Source organism: Cucumis sativus, chromosome 6, assembly GCF_000004075.3.
Source record: "Cucumis sativus cultivar 9930 chromosome 6, Cucumber_9930_V3, whole genome shotgun sequence".
Lineage (NCBI taxonomy): Eukaryota > Viridiplantae > Streptophyta > Magnoliopsida > Cucurbitales > Cucurbitaceae > Cucumis > Cucumis sativus.
This window is the reverse complement of record NC_026660.2, coordinates 25504262-25524251: the sequence shown is the minus strand read 5'-3', so window position 1 is coordinate 25524251 and position 19990 is coordinate 25504262. Positions and strand designations below refer to the sequence as shown.

Sequence of the window (19990 nt, the reverse complement as noted above, 5' to 3'; positions counted from 1 at the left end):
GTTAATTGAACTAAATAAAATACAATACAGACGCTATAATACCTTTATCGTATTTATAAATTTTACTAAATAATACAAACATTTAATTTTAGATTGCATTTTTAAATATATTATAATGAATGGAAATATTTATAAAAATATAACAAAATTTAGATTTTATTAACTATGATATTGATATACTTAGTTTAGAATCAATTCTCTTAGTTATTTTAGTTGCAAGACTTTATGTTATAGTGATAGTTTTTTTAATTTAAACTGAGACGTAAAAATTAAGTAAAAGAAATTACACGTTTTCTAGTAAATATTAATTGTTGTTAATTGTCGATTAATTTTTTATATGAAGAAATTGGTATTTTTCTTATATTTTGTAAAAATATTTAGTCCACAGCATGAAAAATAAGATGACGTGGAAGACTGTTGACGTTTTATAAGGTGTGGGTGTGGTGTGAGACTTTTATGCATATATATAATTAATATTGATCTACATGCTATTCTTTTTTGTACAATGTCAACTTTCTACACTATCTCATGTCATTTTTGTTTGTTAATCAATAAAAATAAATGAGAATCATGATATATATAATATATATAATTTAGATTTAGCATTTTGTTTCCTAAGTAGTTCTAAATTGTTCTTAATGTTTCGGGAATTATTAATTGACTAAGGAAAAAATAATATAGTTGTTTTAAATGATTAGCAAGGGTTTGATCTCCTTACCTCGTGGGCAGTGGACTCTGTTATAGGTCAATCTCTTGTGAGCTTGACCTCCAATATGATTTTCATTGGTATGGTGTTGATTACTTTTGAATTGATATGTATAAAACATCCTTGCATCTCTATAGTGTCAACTCTACTTATTTCTAAAGCTTAAGTTGGTTTAGTTATGCATAAAAATCAAAAATAAAAAAGTAAGGTTGAGACTCTCCTCGGGAAGATCAATTATTACTCTCTTCCTTTCAAGTCGTTGAATTGGATTATTTATAGGACTGTCTTCTAATGTTTGCCTTTAGTTGTGTGTATCCCTTGAAGTGTTTTAGACACTTAAAAGTTGCAAAGTGTCAGTTGGGTTCAATTCTTTTATTCCTCTATTGGCACACATTCACCCTACTTATAATTAGTTGGCTTATGATATTTTTCTTTTGAGATGTGTGCTCCCATGTGCCTCCTCTTGATATCCTGTGAGTTTGGACTTGTACATGGCTTTAAGCTTTGTTTTAGAAAACCTTCAACAAATGAAAATACACATCAAGAAAAATAAAATAACGGTAAGGAGAAAGAGGACAATACTAAAAGAGTAACATACAAAAAAAAGTTTGGTCAACTACGTTTAAAAGAAAAATACTACGTATATCTTAGGCAACACATATATTGTGTCCACCAAATTGTCAAATCATAATTTGTCATAAGACAAACTTTGACTTATTTTTCTTTTAAAATATTTTCATATTTTTTATGTGAGCTAGTGGTGAGAAGAGACGTGGAGAGATTAGTGCAACTTGAGATCCATCAAGCAAGATAGATACATACTCATAAAAGAAATGCACCAAGTATTACCCCTATTGAGATGCACCAACTAGAGATGCACCAAGTTAGATACATCAAACGAGGCACCCAAGTTTTTCACAAATCCACCTAGTGTTAACCATGTTAAGAAACACAAATCACAATGAGACTTTTGCAAAATAGTAAAAAAGTTTATGATAATAGAGTCCATGTCACAACATTTTCTAAATTTGTAAAAGTAACAAATTTAAAAATGATGATCATTTGATTATCGTCTGATGGTCCTATAATTATCGTCTGATATCACTAATTTTGTCATTTGATGCAATTTTTCAATAACAATACTCGATCTCCAATCATCATCAAATCAATCAATCAAGAAACCGTATTCATAATAGGGTAATTATAATTGTCAATGTTGAACCTTACCTTATTTAAGAATTTATAAGTTTAATGAAAGTTGCAGTAAAGTTGTTGTTTTGTTGTGTTTAAGTGATATGAAGGAAGAGAATAGTTGAAGAAAAGAGCCTAAAGTGTTGAAGGCCTTCAAAGGTGAGCGGCAAAGGCAAGGAAGGAAAGAAAGTTAATTAAGAGGTTCTTTTGGTTGTGTTTTGACAAAATTAGGTGTTAGGGTGTTTTAGCATGTCCTTGGTGTTTTTGACATTGGGGAGGCCAAGGAGTCATGAGAACCTGTAAGAAGCAAGTTTTAGGTGTCATGGCAAGCCAAGGAAAAAGCTAAGGGAGTTGAGGCAGTGTGAGGTTAGGTAGGCATCAAGGCTTGGTGTATTAAGGTTTTGTGAAGTGTGGTGAGATGCTAAACATTTTGATTAACCTATAGGCATTCAAGGGTTATTGGTTGAGTGGGGAAGAAGTGTCCACAAACATGGAAGGCTTCAAATTTTGGGAAGTAGTAGGTGGTATTTAGAAAACTGTATAAATATGTCATTTTCAAATGAAAGCTACAAATATAACAAAGTTGATCAGTTATAGAAGATTTTATTGCTGATAGACTCTTGGTATGGATAATTTGTTATATATGTGATTTTTAAAAAAACATTACTATATTTTTAATTATTTTAATTGTAATGATATATTTACAACTATGAGAATATAATAAAAATGAGTGGTAGAAGAAAGAAGAGAAGGACGATTAGTTAGAAAAAGGCCCACTAGAAGGAAGGCCCATGAATCTTACAAAATCTTGCAGTTGTCTGTAGTGCAATGCCCAGATCTGTATTACGAAACACTTCTGCCGCTTCTTAATTAGAGCCCTTCATTTCCAACAAAATACTTTGGACACAGTAAACAAATCCTTAACATCAACGTGCTTTCCCAAGACGTACGCTTCTCCAAGATTCTTTTAAATATATATACATTTCCATTTCCACACTTCATATCAATTCTCTTTGCTTCTCTCTCTTTTCATCTCCACTCCTAATTCACTCACAACAATAATGTCGGTGGTGCTGGCCAAGACCGACTCGGAGGTGAGCAGTCTGACGCCGTCCTCGCCGACACGCTCCCCCAGCTCTCGCCGCCCAGTTTACTATGTGCAAAGCCCGTCCCGTGATTCACACGATGGAGAAAAGACTACCAACTCCTTCCATTCGAGCCCTGTCCTTAGCCCAATGGGGTCCCCTCCTCATTCCCATTCCAACTCTTCCTTGGGCCCCCACTCACGTGACTCCTCCTCCACCCGATTTTCCGCCTCCGTCAAGCCCGGATCTCGCAAGCCTCCCAATCACAAGATTCCCAAGCCCTGGAAGCGATTCGACGCCATTGAAGAAGAGCGCCTCCTCGATGACGACGGCGCCTCCGACCGCTTCACCCGCCGTTGCTACTTCCTTGCTTTTGTTATTAGTTTCGTGCTTCTTTTCTCTCTGTTTTCTCTCATTTTATGGGGTGCCAGCCGGCCTCAGAAACCTACCATTCTAATGAAAGTAAAGTCCCAATTTTCAATATTATACATAAAATCATTAATATAGAAAGGGGGAAAAAAAGTAATTAAGTGTGGGTAATATAATTAATGTAATTCTAAAATTAATTTTGGCAGAGCATTTTGTTTGACAAGTTCGTGATCCAAGCGGGGGCAGATTTTTCAGGGGTGGCCACCGGCTTGGTGACGATGAATGCGACGGTGAAGTTCATATTTAGAAATACGGCGACGTTTTTCGGAGTTCAAGTTACTTCCACTCCACTTCAGCTCTCGTATTCCCAGCTTACGCTCGCGTCTGGAACAGTATGCAAATTCTTTAAACTCAATCTTTATTCCATTTCTAATGCGCTTCTGAATTATATATCTATCTCCTTTTCACTTCGGTTCATGAACCAGACAAGTACACATTGTCTTGTTCCTCAATTTTAAATTATGATTCTTTGCGTTGGATTCAGTAGATCTCTAATTCATCCCAACACAATAATTTCTCGGTCATTCACTATTATTTTATTCTAAGTAAGTAAGCCCATTGGATAGTTTTTCTTTTCCATGTTAACTTTGAATATAATGATCAACTATATAATATATGTAAACTTGGCTACATTTACCATCTTTTAAAAAAATATTACTCTACATTTTGATATTTTAATTTTACTTACTTTTAAGAAAAATGTCTATTAAATACATCTTGGGAATTAACCCAATCCTCTGTGCTGGCCATCATACAAGTGTCAATTGATAATTAATTCTTCCTACTATGTGAATAACCCTTTTTTAATGTTGTTAAAATTGTAATACTTTTTAAAAACCAAGTAAAACCAAGTAATTTTGTGTGTTCACTTGTTTTCTTTAAACTTTTATTAATTTTTATTACCAAAACAAAACTACAATTCATAACTAATCTAGTCAATTAATATTAGGCCTCATTTTGGTAAGTCTTTACTTCTTCTTGTTCAAATTATACAGACATTCAGTTTATTTTTATTTAAAAATAAAGCAAACTTTTAAATACTTTAAAAATATTAAAATATTTTTACTTTTTTTATTGCGACCAAGAATTCATGTGTTTTCTCTTGTTAGATAAAAATCATTTTAGATGAATGGTTTGAAAACAAGAGTAGTTTTTTTTTTTTTTTAAAAAAAAAAAGAATCTACAAATCAAATTATCAAATTTGCATTCCTGAAAGTTATATATCCTAAATTTTAAATGGATAATACACTAGTAATTTCTACAAATGAAATTATCAAATAATATTTTATTTTGTTATAAAATTTGTATTGCGGAAAGTTATACCCAACTTGTAAATGGACAATATACATTAGTAATTTTTTTTTTAATCATCCAGTGGTACTAAGAAAATTTTATGAATTGGTTTTTAGTTTTTAAAATGCTAATTTGATAGGCTAAGATTAAATATTGTAGAAATGAAAAGACAGAAAAAAGTTGAGAAACGTTTTTTTTTCAACATTATAATGTTGAAAGATTTGAAAGAGAAGGAATTATGAAAAGAAAAATGAAATTAAAAGCTCACACGCATATTTAAGGAGATATGAAATGCGTTTAATAAGAAAATTAGAAAGAAAATGAATTAGTTGAAAATGCAGATGCAAAAGTTCCACCAAAGGAGGAAGAGTCAACGGCCTATAACGGTAACGGTAAAAGGAAGTGGCATTCCGTTGTACGGAGGCGGAGCCAGCCTAGGGAGCGTGAATGGAAAACCCGTGGAACCGGTGCCAATGAACCTTCAATTCACAGTCCGGTCCAGAGCCAACGTGTTAGGAAAACTGGTGAAACCCAAATTCTACAAGAGTGTGGATTGCAGCGTGGTGATGGACCCTATCAATATGAACAAACCCATTTCTCTCAAGAACAAATGCACATACCGCTCATCAGCTTAGGAATATAATTTTTGTTTATAAAAACAAAATCACAAAAGTATGTTAGTTTATATTCATAAATATCATTAGTGTTGGTAAACGCTAATATATTTTCTTTTATGATTTCACTTTTTTTTTTTTTTTGGTTATTATCTATTTGAAAGAGAAGGGGGGTTTTGACCCTCCCTGTTTGAATTTGAATGTTGAATGGAAACATAAAAGGTTTTTGGATTGAGATTTTCACCAAGACGAAGAAGCTTCCCAATTTAAGTGAATTCCAATATATTAATTTTCTATCTTGGGTGTTTGGTGACACCAATTTCTCTCATTGTCTACAATTATTTTCAAACATATATTATTAATTCATTTTATTCAAATTTAACTTTCCAGTAGTTATCTAACCCCCAACTAATTTCCTTTCACACCTTAACCATGGACTTTTCTGTTTATACGTAATTGATTGCTCTTGTTAAAAGTATGAACATAAGAATGTTCTAACTTAATTGACTGAATTCTTCTTTCTTTTGTTTTCGTTTCTATGTTTTATTAAATGTTTCAATTTAGTTGTGGTATGAGTTTAGTTTAATTTGTTAATTTCTATGACATTTGTCATCATGTGGTTTGGTTGAGTTTGCCCTTAATAAAATCAACTAAAGAGAAATTATTTTTGCTAAATGCTATTTAAATAGGCAAAAAGGTAACAACATAGTTAAGCATGGTAGAGGGCTTGTAAAGGGATGAAACGTTTGTGATATTTCTCTAAATTGAAAGACGGAACTGAAGTTTTTAGAATTTAATTAAATCCGAGCATTAGGCTTAAATCATAAAAGGCTAAATGGATAGTGTTGAGAAATTGTATCTACACAATTTATTATATATGTATTTATTTAATTAAAAAATAAAGGTTGATGTTATTATGATTACCTAAACCCGTAAATTGTAGTCAATTAATAGACAACGGGTCAAATTGCGAAAAGAAAATTGACCCCATTTGAAGTGTATATTCCATTAAAATGATTTAATTCTAATTTAGGTAGAGTTGATATAATATATATGTAGTTTGGTCCGTTTAATTAATTATTTTGATTTTTTTTAAAAAAAAAAAGATATTGTAAAAGATATTTGATAAAAAGTACTACCCACAAAATTAATGAAATAATAAATTGTTCACATTTATGAAATTAATTGGAAAGTAATAATGATATATTATTTCGAATAAGAAGGAAAAAATAGGTTTTTATGTACACTGGACCACCAATTTGGTGTATCCATCCATCAACTCAACTCAACCCCGTGTGCAGCAGCACCTATCTATCTCCACCAAATTTCCTAATTATATCAAACCTTTAATCAACGAATCAATTGAATCCTCCACCGTTCATTTTGATTGAAGATCTTTCGAAATAAAATAAAATTTCTTCAACCCCAAAAATATCCCTCCCCTCTTTTCCGTTCACGGCCGTAATCCAACCGTGCTTGCAACTCATCTGACCCTGACCCAATTGTCAGTGACCGACCACTCTACTGCCCCATTCCCCACTAGTTCAAGCAGCCTCTCCCTTGGAGAACACGACCAATTATTCAACCAACAATTTGCTTCCTCTTCATTTCTAGGATCGCTCTCTTGTGAATGAATCGATGCCCAATCTTCGAAATCGAAAGGACATCTTGGCGACGTTGATACTTCCTCCACGCCCGCCAATGGAACACACCGCCCGGACTCTGCCACAAATGGGTGTTTTAGAAGCATATCGGCCGTCCATCTCTTTAATGGATCCTTCACCAAACATTTTTTGAGAAAATCTTTCCCTTCTTCCGATAGATCTTTAGGAATTTCCGGCAATTCTTCTCCAATCCCAATTTTGATTAACAAAGCAAACACGTTGGATTCCGGCCGACAATTCCACGCGGGCTTCCCTGTCAACATCTCCACCACCGCGCATCCGACGGCCCATATGTCACACGGCGACTCATACTCATTATCGTTGACCGATTCCGGTGACATGTACAGAGGAGAACCTCTCAATTGAAATTTCCCTGTCTCTTCCCCTGTTCCCACTCTGTTCTTTCCCGCCTTCTTCGACAATCCGAAATCGGCAATCTTAGCATCACCGTCACCAAACACGAGAATATTCCTAGGCTTAACATCGCAATGAACAAATCCCTTTCCGTGAATATACCGAAGCCCTTCAAGAATAGTCCTCGTGTACCGTCGAACCTCAAATTCCGGCAGCCGACCACCGCGGCTCTGTATTCTATCGGCTAAACTTCCACCACTAGCATACTCGAGGAACAGATTGTAAAGTTCCTCACCGTTCTCAACACTACAACTGTCCCCGAAACACCTAATAATTTGTGGGCAATCATCACCAAGAAGATCCAAAACTTGCTTCTCGTTCTTGAGGGAGGCAGAGCAAACAAGGCCAGATGATTTAACGGCCATCAATGGAGGAAATCGATCACCGGAACAAGACGTGGCTAAATTGATGGTAGCAAAACTTCCATATCCAATCTCATCTCCTCGAACCCAATCCATGGTTGGGTAGAAATCAGAATAAAAAATCGTCGGCGGGTTTTGAGTTGTTGTTGGGTTGAAGAAGAGAAGAAAGGGAAAAAGGGGGAAATGGTAGTTTAGAGCAAATAGTGGTGGTTAAGGAAGGGGTGATTTATAGGAAAGGTTTAAGGAGTCGGAATAAGAAAAGGAGAAAAATAAGAGCACGTGATAAACTTACAAAATTGCATGCGGAGAGAAAGTATTTAAACGTAAGGTAGTATTTTAGAAACGTGGTTGATTATTGATATGGTGGACCGTCCAAGATTTTTTTTTTTTTTTTATTTATTTATTTAAAACCGATACTTCCTCTTCTTCTTTTTTGTCTTTTTAAAATGCCACCCCATTTTTTTTATTTATTACCTAACATTACATTTATTTTTACTTCCATTTATGCCTACAATTTCTCCCTTTTTAATCTTTCACTACAACATACTCTTCTACTCCTCTCCAACCCCCCACCTTTTTTTGCGTAAAATTATAAGAAATTTACTACTTATTTTTTCTTTTTAAAAAGTTAAGGAACTTGTTAATAATTTCAATTACAAACTACTTTAGTTGACATCAATTTGAAAGGAGTCTCATCTTTTCTTTTCTTTTTCATTTCGTTTTTTTCTAAACCTTTAATTACATACCACTTTTTTAATCTCTGTTCGGAATATAATATATATTCCTCTCTATCTACTTTCCTTTTATAGGTTTAAAATTAAAAACATGTTTTCCTAACAATATATCTATGTACCTCTCTCTCTATGGGAGCTTTCATTGGGAGGGAAGTGAGCAATATTAAAATATTTGTTAAACAGACATATTTAAAAAGATGTACTAAAAAAGAGAATAAATATATGTTTTCTTAGCTAAAGCTAGAATAAATGTAGAATAAAAGAATCAATATCAATTGGAAAATAATGTCGATTGACGGTAAATTTTGTACTATGAAATTGAATATGGACAACCCCCCTTCACAATGTAGTGGATGCAATGATCTTCAATAAGAAAAAGAAAATTTATTACACAAAAAGTAGTACCACTCTTTCAAATTATTGCAAAATATTATTTCGTTTTGCAAATAAAAGAGAATTACCTACGGAACCCATTTTTCATACTTTAAATTTAAAAAGTTTTGTTCTTTTAATAAATGTCCAAAGCAGCGGATCTTTAGGGTTTTTTAAAGAAAAAAAAAATATTTTTCTTTTAGAACAAAAAAACAGGGTTATTTGGAGAAATAGTGATTTAGTAGAATGATTTTGGAAAAGTAGAACAAGAACTTTATATTATTAAAAATTAAATAAGAATCGATTTATAACCTGAAACTAAAACATGCATTTTAAAAGTATATTAGAAAGTAAATAGTAAAACAGTTAATGGTAATTGACTTAAAGTATCTCTTCCTTTCTGGTTAGGAATTAAAAGAAAAAAAGAATGAATGTTGACATATATATGTAAGGCCAATAACTTAGAACGAAAGTGAAAATGGAGGCCTCCATTAAAAGCCCTATTGATTGAGTTTGAGTATTCAAAAAGAAAAATAATAGCAGCCCCCACCTTGTAAATCTACTTTATGCTCTATTTTATTTTTCTTCATTTCCTTTCTACAAAATCATCACTATCCATGCCATCAATTATTGGTTGCAGGTACTTTGCACATTTGAGGTGAGGTGACAAAATAATATAATATATATATATATATATATATATATTATATATATATATATATATATATATTTTGTAATTTTGTTTTGTCATATTACCTTTTTATTATTTTATTGATTAAGAATCTAAAGAGTAAAATTTATAAAAATGAAAAATGAAAAATGTTTAGAATATGATGAATTTGAATGCACCAACTCCGCCGTATCAACATATTGGCCTTACAATACCCCATATAGCAAAATGACGTGTCATGGGTATCATTCGCAAAAACTAAAGGTAGGTTTATCACCCATATTATAAAATGTGTATAATGAAAACACTTTAAGAGTTTGTCAAGTAAACTAACCATCATCTTCAAAGTGATACAAACACTTTAGGAAATTGAGAGTAGGAATTGTTTGTGAATATAATGTGTTAACTAGTCATTCTCCAACGGTAAAATTTCTAAATCAATATGATTTCCACTTAAAAGTTGAATTAAACAAAAATTACCCTAAGACATCAAAGCTTCCATGACAATTTTTTTTAAAACAAAAAGAAAAATCTTTAGCCAAAATTTGAATGCACTTGACAATATGGATGATCAATATGGTTGAATGTTCTATACATGCCAACTTATACATGGTTTATAAAATTAAAGAACATGATCTCCAAACAAAACCTAAAAGAATTAAAAGATTCTAAAAAAAATCTAATGGCAAGATTTTAGAAAGTTTAAGTACTAATATATGTCATGAAAAGGATTAATTTAGAAAATACTAAGATTACATCAAAGTTATTAATTTAAATATAAATTATAATAATTTCATGTCCGAGAAGTTATCATATCAAATAGAATATTTAGGTTTGTAATTTAACATTTTTTAATTACTTTTTTAACCCTGCAAATTCTACTTATAGAATTATAATTATAGATATAAAACGTTGCATATAGTCTATCTATCAATACTTTCTTGTCAACTTTGATGATATTGTAATTGAAATTAACAAAGAAATCAGTTAAAATTATAGCTTATTAGATAAGATCCTAATTAGGCCACACCCTTTAAAGTTGGAAGTTCATTTGGTTGAAGTAGGGAAAATATATTAAGAAAATCGACTAATAGAATTGAGGCCTAGGCGACGTCATTTTTTCAAATATTTTATTGATATTAAGTAATGTCATTTGCCTTTTGGAATATAATAGCATGGTATATGTTAACTTTTCTTATATATATAAATATATTTAAATATACTTTTCATATTTGTTTTGGAAAAAGAATGGAGATAAGTTGTAGACATGGATGAAGCAGCTCTGGCAGCCAGATTTTTTTAAATTTTTGTTAGTTAATTGTTGACTTGAAAGGCCTATTATTAATTTTTCTTTGGAATTTTCAATGTTGAATAAAATTTGAGAATAAATCCTATTTAGTTTTCTAACATACTAAAATGAATTAAACATAATTAAACACACACATTATAACATCAAACATACACATTAGTTATAAGTACATTCATTATGAACTCATTAGAAAGTTAAGACTTCAAAGTATGACTTTCTTTTAAAATAATCGTCAAAGTTTTTTAAACAACCATTTGAATCCAATTCAATTGAAAATTATTCATATTTTGAGCATGAACTTTAACCATATATCCTTCCAAAGGAAGATCATAGTTAATTAATTTAACCTTGGGTGAGTGTAAGTTGTTTTGTTAACTTTAATTGTAATGGGTTATTATATGGATGGATCACTCCCTTATATTTGTTGGATGATTAATATGGTGATGTCAAGTCAAGGCTTTAGTTATCTTAAAAATTTGGATGAATATATATTTTGATTGTGGAGTAGAGGAAAAAAGAAAAGAAAAGAAAAGAGAAAAGGTAAAGAAGAGTTAAGTTGAGTTTGTACTTGTCGGCGGAAGATTGAGGGATGGCATAACCACATGAATCACATCATAAAGATTACAAGGCATATGGACACGCGTTGTTAGTGTAATGGGTCCATTTGACAGCTACAAATGTACTTTAATAAGTACAACCCCTTTCACAAAATGCCTACTTAGCTTCTTCCCTCATCATTTACTCTCTCTCTACTCCAACCAACACTTTTCTATTTCCCCCCCTCACCCCTTTACTTCATTTCTTCCCTTTTCTTTTCCTTCAAGTCTCATTTTTATTCTCATTCCCACTTCCACCACCCCTCATCCCCTTCTTCCCACTTCCAAAATGAAATCTGCTTCTCAATCTCATCCAAACTTACCACCTAACAAATAATTGCCTAAATTATTATTATATGATACTCTTTTTCAAGACATAACAATCTGACTACGAAACTCATTCCACCACCTTGATTTTTATTTTTATTTCACTCAAATTATTTATCTATTGTTATTTAAGATTTTAGGTACGAATCTATCTTAAATCTATAATTAAGTTTTGAATGATTGGACAAGAAATTAAAGAAAGGGCACAACATAATTAATTTAGTACAGCTAGGTATGATAGAAGGTGTACTATTTAAAAGTAAATACCGGGTAATATAATGTTATAAAGTTCATAAGTACAAGTAGTTCCCATAATAATTAAGAACATGTATAGTATAGTATAGGAATATTAAAAGGGTAGGGCCAGAGGAGAGGGGTTTTTTTTTTTGCTTTCTTTAAATGGAGGCAGATATTTTGAAGAACACGTGGGTGGGGGTGGTGTGGTGTTTACTGCTACCAAACCAACCAATTCATAGGCATTATAATTTATGGAGTGTTGAAGGCATTGGCAGCGAAGCTTCTTTTGTATATCCTCTCATTCCACATCACCGTCTTTTTAAATAATGGTGGAACACTTCGTAATTTTTCTTTCTGACTTCCATATCAATTACCAATTTCGATGGTCAAAATTGAAACGCCCTTCTTCTTCCCCATTGGCCGTTTCACACCATCCCGTCTTCGGTGTTCTTTTTTATTACCTCATGTATTGCATCATTACGGAGTTGCTCTTATAATATGTCAATTAAATATGCTATTTCCATCCAACTCTTTCAATTTCATTATTCTAACATGTTTACAATTAGATTCAGTAGATAGCAATTTTATCAACAGTAAAAAAATGAATAGATTTTACTAAATTTATAGTTCTTAGAAAATGTTGTTGTACACTTAATTATTATAATCTCTAAAATTATTGGTATTGTAACAACTTTTCTCATTTCTACGTGAAAAAATCAACCATATTTTGTGATTTTTTTTAATCATTGGTGCTAAAATTGACCATTTGTAGATGAAAAGTGTATTTTGTTCCAGAAAAAAAATTAAATATGAAGTTTTTGATCTTATTAATCTATCCGTATCCAATAGGGTTTAAGCAAAAATTGATATTATAGTTAGTGAGAAAATAAGTAAATATATGATGAGTATGATAAATTATTGATTCACTTTACAATTTTTCAATAATTTAACATATATACATTAAAAAAATAATAATGATTTAACATACAAGTCAATCAACCTAGAAGAATAGCAAATGTTTAAGTAATTCAGATTGGAATTATTTTAAAAATTAAGAACCTGATTTGACAAATCAGTTTGAAAAGAAAAAAATGTGTTGATTTTACCAATAAATTAATACACGGAACCCCAATTTGGTGTTAATCTCACAAATGGCAGTAGTTTGCTGAATCTGTCCACACCTTTGCTTCAAATTAATATCTTATTATTGTTTTTGTTTTGATATGGCAAGTGAATAACATGCCCCCAAAAAAATCAAATAAAGCCTTTCATCACATTCACATCACTACCTTAATTCGTATTTTTGCTCCACCCAAGAAAATAAAATTAATTTCATCAAAGATTCACTATCGAAATCATAACATGACGGGGGATAATACGGAGTTAAGATTATTTGTATAGTTTAGTTAATATATCAATTTAATTATTTGATGTATTACGTTAAGGAAAATGGAACTAAATACCATCAACTTAAAATAAATATAATTTATAGCAGAATGAAACAATATTTGTAAAAAGGCAATTTTTTTATCGATATATGGTAAATTTATTTTCAAATGATAAATTTGCCGTCAGTTTTCTTCTCTCATGGTATCGGTTATGATTTCTATTAATGATGTCATGTTTGATATGTCAATATGCTTTTTATGAATTTATCATTGATAACTTGGACTTTGAATTTCTAATTGATATAAATGTTGATAGCATAACCTGAAATTAATACTTTATTTCAACTATATAAATTAATTTATACGCTTAGTGATAGAAGCTATCATATGGATGGATAATATGTTATTAGTGATTCAAAGCTATTACTGATAGCATGCTAATTTGATTTCTCTCTTTTTTTTTTTGTCCATTTATGCTAAAAACAAACAACCACAATATCATTTTCTAGTAGCATTACCTCGATATCATTGATATATAGTAGCTTGTTAGAGATATTACTTATAGATGCTATCAGGGGTATTCTTCTAATATGTTACTATCATTCATAGATATTATTAGTGTGTGAAATAATAATTTCTTAAATTGAAAACTATCATTGAAATAAATTATAAGTGATAGACGATGCTATCAATGATAGTTGTTATATCACTAAATGATCTATCAGTGATAGTTTTTAATTTGAGAAATTAGATAAGCAACGTCTCGAAGATGGTTGGAGTGGGTATTTTAGTCTTTTTACTATTTTTTATGTTGTATATACAATTATTTTATCCTTGTATTATAAGTGCTATTAGTTGAGGTTGTTCTGTTGTTTATGCAACTAATCATTGGGTGAACGTAATAATTATTTCTTAGTATCTTAAAAATAATTTGCTTTTAAGTAAGGCTATAAAAAAAACGTCTTTTTACAGAATTTTGCTTTTGTTTTAAATAAAATTAAACAACGAACACTTTATTTTCCCATTAACTTATCTTCATTTATTATCTGCATTTTATTAATGGATTAGGAAACAAAGCTATAACTTTTTTTTAAAACTAAAATTAAGTAGCTTTTAAAATGTTTAGAATTCATCTATTGTATTTAAAAAAAATGTAAATCATGCAGTGAAAAATAAAATTTGCTTAATCTATTAAAACAGATTAACAAACAAAATGGAATTTGAGTTTGAAATCTTTGACTCGGATTCTAAATTCTCTCAACTTCAAATTGGTTGCATAAATAATCAAATAATAATTTTGTCAATAAAAACTGATTTTTTTGCCTTAAAAAACGAATTTCTAAAACATTTGAACTTCAGGTACAAACTTGACTAAAGTTGACCATTCAACAGATCTTTACAAAGTTCACAGATTCCAACAAAGTTATTTATTTATTTTTTTGAAGTTCAACACTACAAAAGTAGAAATTTGTGACAGAATAAAAACGATATTATAGTTATACTTGTAAATTTCTAAAATTTATATTCGTAAATAAAAACTCGCAGTTGTAAATACACAAATTTATACATTCTGATAATATGTATTTTATAAACATATATTATAGTAATACTCGAAAATATATTTTTTAATCGTTTTATTATATTTGAAAACAATAAATTTAAATAACGTAAGAAATAAAAATGTATATTTTAAAAATTGAATGACTAAATAGATATATATATAATTTTATATATACTCATCACACATACACTTGAAGATTTAGAGATTAAAAAATATATTTTAAAACTTGGGCAAACACAAATATTATTGAAATTTTAATTTAATTAGAAACGTTTTATTTTTGTCTAAAAAATTGATTAGATTTAGATGTAGGTGATATAAATTATTTTTAATTAAGCTATTGAATTGAATTCAAACTTGGTTGCAAAGTACGTGTAGCATGAGACAGAATTTTAGAATTCAATGAATAAAAGAGTTTGGTTGAAAACAAAAATTAAAAGGAAAAATTGTGAAAAAGGTAATATGTTACCTTACTACAAGGGATGCATTTTAAGAAATATGAATTAGGAAAAAGAATATCTTAATTCCTTGCATCTAATCTTGAAATGGCTGCGCTTGTAGATGCAAAGAACCTATTTCCGGAGCCGCCGGTGCGTGACTGCATGGATACAATTTGGTTATTGACCTAACCGACTTGTAACCCAAACCAACCCAATTAGGTCTGTCCCACAAGTTTCCTTTCCCTGGGTTGGCCCCTCAGGTAGCCGTGTTTGCTTTTTTGACTCCCTCCATTACACATCTGCTCTCCACCTCCCCTTTCTTCTTACTTTCCAGGGTTTCCTCCGCCGTCTCCTCTTTTATCTTTATCTTTACCTTTATTTTATTTTATTCATTCACAGTAATTTCTTTTCAGATTGACAGAAAAACACAAGGCATATACATATATGGTTATTAAAGATTGGATTCACAGCCTCACGTGCCTCATTATTAGAAGGAAATTATCAAAACAGACAAACTGGGTGGATTCGAATAACTTTTGAGATTTGTTGATAATCATCAAATATTGAAATAAATTAAGGGCATTTTAGTTTTGGGAGGAAAAAAAAAAAGAAGGGGGTTGTGTGTATATTTAGGGAGAATTGTTGATATTTTGAGTTGGGAGAATGTGGTTTGATGAATAAGCGAGAGAGTGACGTGGGGATGCAAATGACAATTGATATTTGTTTTTATCCAATTAGTAGTTTAATTTTGTAGCTCACCGCAACCACAAACACAGAAAATAGAATATAGAAATTAGGGCGGCTAGTCAACTAATTCCATACAATTTTGTAAATGTCAATTTACTTGTTTGCAACTGGGAGTGTGATGTATATGATGAAAAATTCATTAGAAAAACATGTTTTGAGTTTTATTTTTCTCCTTCCTATTGTGTTGTTGAGTTTGGTTGCAAAAAAGCTAGATAGTGACCGGTTAAAATCTACGGCTTTGAAAGGTCTAATAAATGAGTAGCCACAAGTTGGATGAGTGGAATTTGTAAACACCGGTTGAGTCATGTATCGATACAACAACCACTTGAACATTTTTGACTTATGAAAGCCCAAAACAAAACCATTTGCATTTAGTGTGGGTTGGGCTCATGGAAAGCCCAACTAGTTTGGGAATGAGGATTTAACAAGGATGCCCAGATTTGAGTTGAAAAAACGATAAACGATAAAAAGGACCCATATGATTTTTTTTTTAAAAGGACTAAGTTAATGAGCTTTTGGTCCAGGAATATTTTGACTGTTTATTATATTTATGAAAATTAACCTAAAATTTAGCTTTTAACTTATTTTTTTTAAAAGAAGGATAAATAGTTTGTTTTGTGAGTTTAATACACTTTTAAAAATAAATTAAAACATAGGAAATATGTTAAATTATAAATGAAACAATTATGCATTAATATTGTGCCCTTTGAAATATACTTTTTCTTTTCCTGAATGCTTTGAATTAGTTAAAACATAGTTTAAATAGTTTATATAATAAAAAATTATACGAGTTGTATCAATTTACCTATCCAACTAATAATTATTTTAATTTAAACATAAACTATGAGATTGTGTCAATTTAAAATCTAAATTAGTAGTTATACCAATTTAATCTCTGAACTTTAATAAATGTATCAAATTAATGCAAAATATATCAACTTAAACCCCTTTCATTTGTGTATAAAAATAAAACATAATTCTTAATATGATTATATAAATTCAATATTTAAATGGACATAATTACAAAATTATAAAATATAAATTATACTAATTTGTGGTTTAAATTGATATAATTAATATTTAAAAATGTAAATGGATGGAAGACCTAGATTAATTTAAGGTGTAAATTGATATTTTTTGTTTAATTTTTTTAGAGCAAAGTCAAGATAGTTAAAAAATGGACAACCATTAGTTAAAAAAAGAAAAAAAAAGAAAAAAAATGGTGAGATAGTTGACAAACGAAAAGTTGAGATCACATCAAACACATTAAATAACAAAAGACAAGCAATCTAGCTGGCAGGATATGCTAAGGACCATCCTCCAATAATTTACATTCTCCTCCTCTTCATTTTTCTTACCTCTCTCTATATGTGTGTGTATATTTTCTTTTTAAGAAAAACTTTTAATAAATGTTTTAAACACTCAATTTGTTCAACATATTTATATTTAGTAAAAGTTTTTTGTTTTTTTTATCTTCTTCCAATGATCAATTTACCTCATCAGTTTTGAAGGAATATCAATTTCAATTATAAATTAATAATTATATTCATCTACATTCATTTTTATTATATTTTACTTAGATACATTAATAAAATGAATGTTTCTTTTATTGATATTTGTTTTTGTAAAGAATATCGTAGTGACGTAATAATAAAAATAGTATAGTCACAAATGAAATTTGTACTCCACGTTATAGGCGTTTAAAGGAAACATAATAAAAACAAAACTGGGCTAAAATCTATTTAAAAAAAGGTTAAAATAAATAAGAAATAAAAAGTAAAATATATTTTTAAAAAAGTTAAAATAAATAAAAAATAGAAAGCAGAATAGTTATGGATAGAAAGAAAGATAGATTTCGCTATATTTTATAAATAGTTTAAATAATTTTCTATTTTTGAACTAATTCCTTCTACCTTTAGGATGAAAGGACATTTAGGTGCAATCTAGTCTTTTATTTCATTAGTTGCTAATAGTAGCTAGTCTTAGTTTCTTTTTTCCGTTCTTTGTTTCATATAAAAAAGATTTTGTGTTTCATTCTCCTTTGCACACGAAAGGACAACAATTTTTTAAAAAAGAAACATAAACTATTTCATGATGTGGTCTAACTAATTCGGAAACACTTGGTACCTTCAAAGTATTTTCAATGACTTAGTGATCATTCTCAATTTCACATCTAATAAGAGCTTTGCCATATTCTAATGTCACTCTTGGAAGGACACCTCATCTGACAATGTAACAATGAGACTCTTTTCTTTTTTTTTAGAAAAGTAGGGCATTTTGCTTGATAGTTTCTAAATCCATCACACTCATGATATCTAAAACTTCGATCACCTTTGAAAGTTTCAAAATTCTGATCACCTTTGTCATTCTATTCGTTTATTTGTACCATAGGAACCAAAACGGAAGAGTTTGAACTCCCACCAAAGTTGGAAGAGCTTGAACTACCAAAATTTCTGCTTGTGAAACATACTAAGTGAACCAAATCTCGAAGAGTTTGAACTCCCACCAAAGTTGGAAGAGCTTGAACTACCAAAATCCTTGTTACTTTGACCAAAACTCGAAGAGTTTGAACTCCCACCAAAGTTGGAAGAGCGTCAACTACCAAAATCCTTGTTCACTTGTTACTTTGACCTCCATAAGTTCTACCGTCATACTTATTATTTTCGAAATTTGCCAACTCTAAGTGATCATATGAACTTGTTCTTTATGCGGTTGAGAGGTATCGAGAACACATACATTATTGAATTCAGCAATTGGCTCATCATCTTCGGACATTTTGAGGGCTTCCAATTTGGAGGTTGGAAGTTGCAATTGAGACATTTTTACCTTGGATGTTCATGAGCCACTTCTAAGATATTCCAAGACTCCTCAGCAGAAGTACATGTGAGCATTAGTTTGAACACATTTTGATCCACTCCATTGTGGATTGCATTTAAAGCTCAAAAAAAATTTCAAAGAAGCTTCATCTTTAGCATTAGACCATAAGATCATAAGATTTCAGGCTTAAGAGAGACCTTTCAAACCGCATCTGCTACGGTTGGATATTCCCATCCATTACTATAGCTTTCCATGTCTTGCTAGCAAAAGATTTTAAAAACTTTATCATCATTGGCTTTCAATAAGCACAGGTAGAGCCATCCAAAAGAGGGGGCCTAGTGGAACTTCCTTCTTGAATCGATTCCAAAAAGTCTACCAAATGAAAAATGAACACTTAATTAACTTGACACTTTAAGTTAACACTTATTAAGAAGTGAAGGAACGACTAAATTAACATTAAAAACAACACAATCAAAACACCAAAAAATAGGTAATCCAAATCGATGACACTATATTTACATCTAGAGATATTTTATTATTGACTCATGATAAGAGATCATATATTGACATGTGAAATAATTCATGATTACATAACAACTTATAGTTCTAGTACCATATGAATAAGAAGGATGATCACTATAAAAGCCATGTTAACTCTAAGAAGAGAACTCCCATGAATCCAAAGTCACCAAGCAATAACTCTATCAAGCTCTCACTTGATCATCTACAATTTCATTTTGCGAACAACATCTTCAAACATAGACGTAAAGAAGAATTGTTGTCACAAGAGACAAATTCACCTCACGGTAATCTCGAATTCACTTAACTCTGAATTTTTGCTTTCAATCTCTTCGAATTGCTTCCCGTTTCTGCACACTGCCAAAGCGAAACCAGAATAAAAGAACAATAAGAGCATAAGAAAAATAGGAACAAACCCAAAGAAGTAGGGAAGATATCAGCAACATCAAAACACCCAAATCCAAATAAATAAAGGAAAGTAAGGGCCCACAATATTAACATAAAATATTTGAAAA

At 30.6% G+C, this 19990-nt stretch overlaps 2 protein-coding genes across 2 annotated transcripts; one reads left to right on the top strand and one right to left on the bottom strand.

Moving 5' to 3' along the window:
* Positions 1 to 2877: 2877 nt before the first annotated feature.
* On the top strand, positions 2878 to 5614 carry LOC105435905 (hypothetical protein). The gene is made up of 3 exons (XM_011659564.2): positions 2878 to 3444; positions 3558 to 3743; positions 5046 to 5614. Exons 1-3 carry the CDS (start codon positions 2959 to 2961, stop codon positions 5337 to 5339), a joined length of 966 nt encoding a protein of 321 aa, XP_011657866.1. The 5' UTR covers positions 2878 to 2958; the 3' UTR covers positions 5340 to 5614.
* Positions 5615 to 6499: 885 nt separating this feature from the next.
* On the bottom strand, positions 6500 to 7967 carry LOC105435904 (mitogen-activated protein kinase kinase kinase 17). Its single transcript, XM_011659563.2, has one exon. It carries the CDS (start codon positions 7852 to 7854, stop codon positions 6802 to 6804), a length of 1053 nt encoding a protein of 350 aa, XP_011657865.1. The 5' UTR covers positions 7855 to 7967; the 3' UTR covers positions 6500 to 6801.
* Between the last annotated feature and the right edge of the window lie 12023 nt (positions 7968 to 19990).

What these genes read in the sequence shown, in the direction of transcription:
- LOC105435905 (XM_011659564.2), top strand. Translation starts at nt 2,959, where the DNA reads ATGTCGGTGGTGCTGGCCAAGACCGACTCGGAGGTGAGCAGTCTGACG. An exon ending in AACCTACCATTCTAATGAAA is followed by an intron (nt 3,445 to 3,557) that starts GTAAAGTCCCAA and finishes TAATTTTGGCAG; the next exon opens with AGCATTTTGTTTGACAAGTT. An exon ending in TTACGCTCGCGTCTGGAACA is followed by an intron (nt 3,744 to 5,045) that starts GTATGCAAATTC and finishes TTGAAAATGCAG; the next exon opens with ATGCAAAAGTTCCACCAAAG.
- LOC105435904 (XM_011659563.2), bottom strand. Translation starts at nt 7,854, where the DNA reads ATGGATTGGGTTCGAGGAGATGAGATTGGATATGGAAGTTTTGCTACC.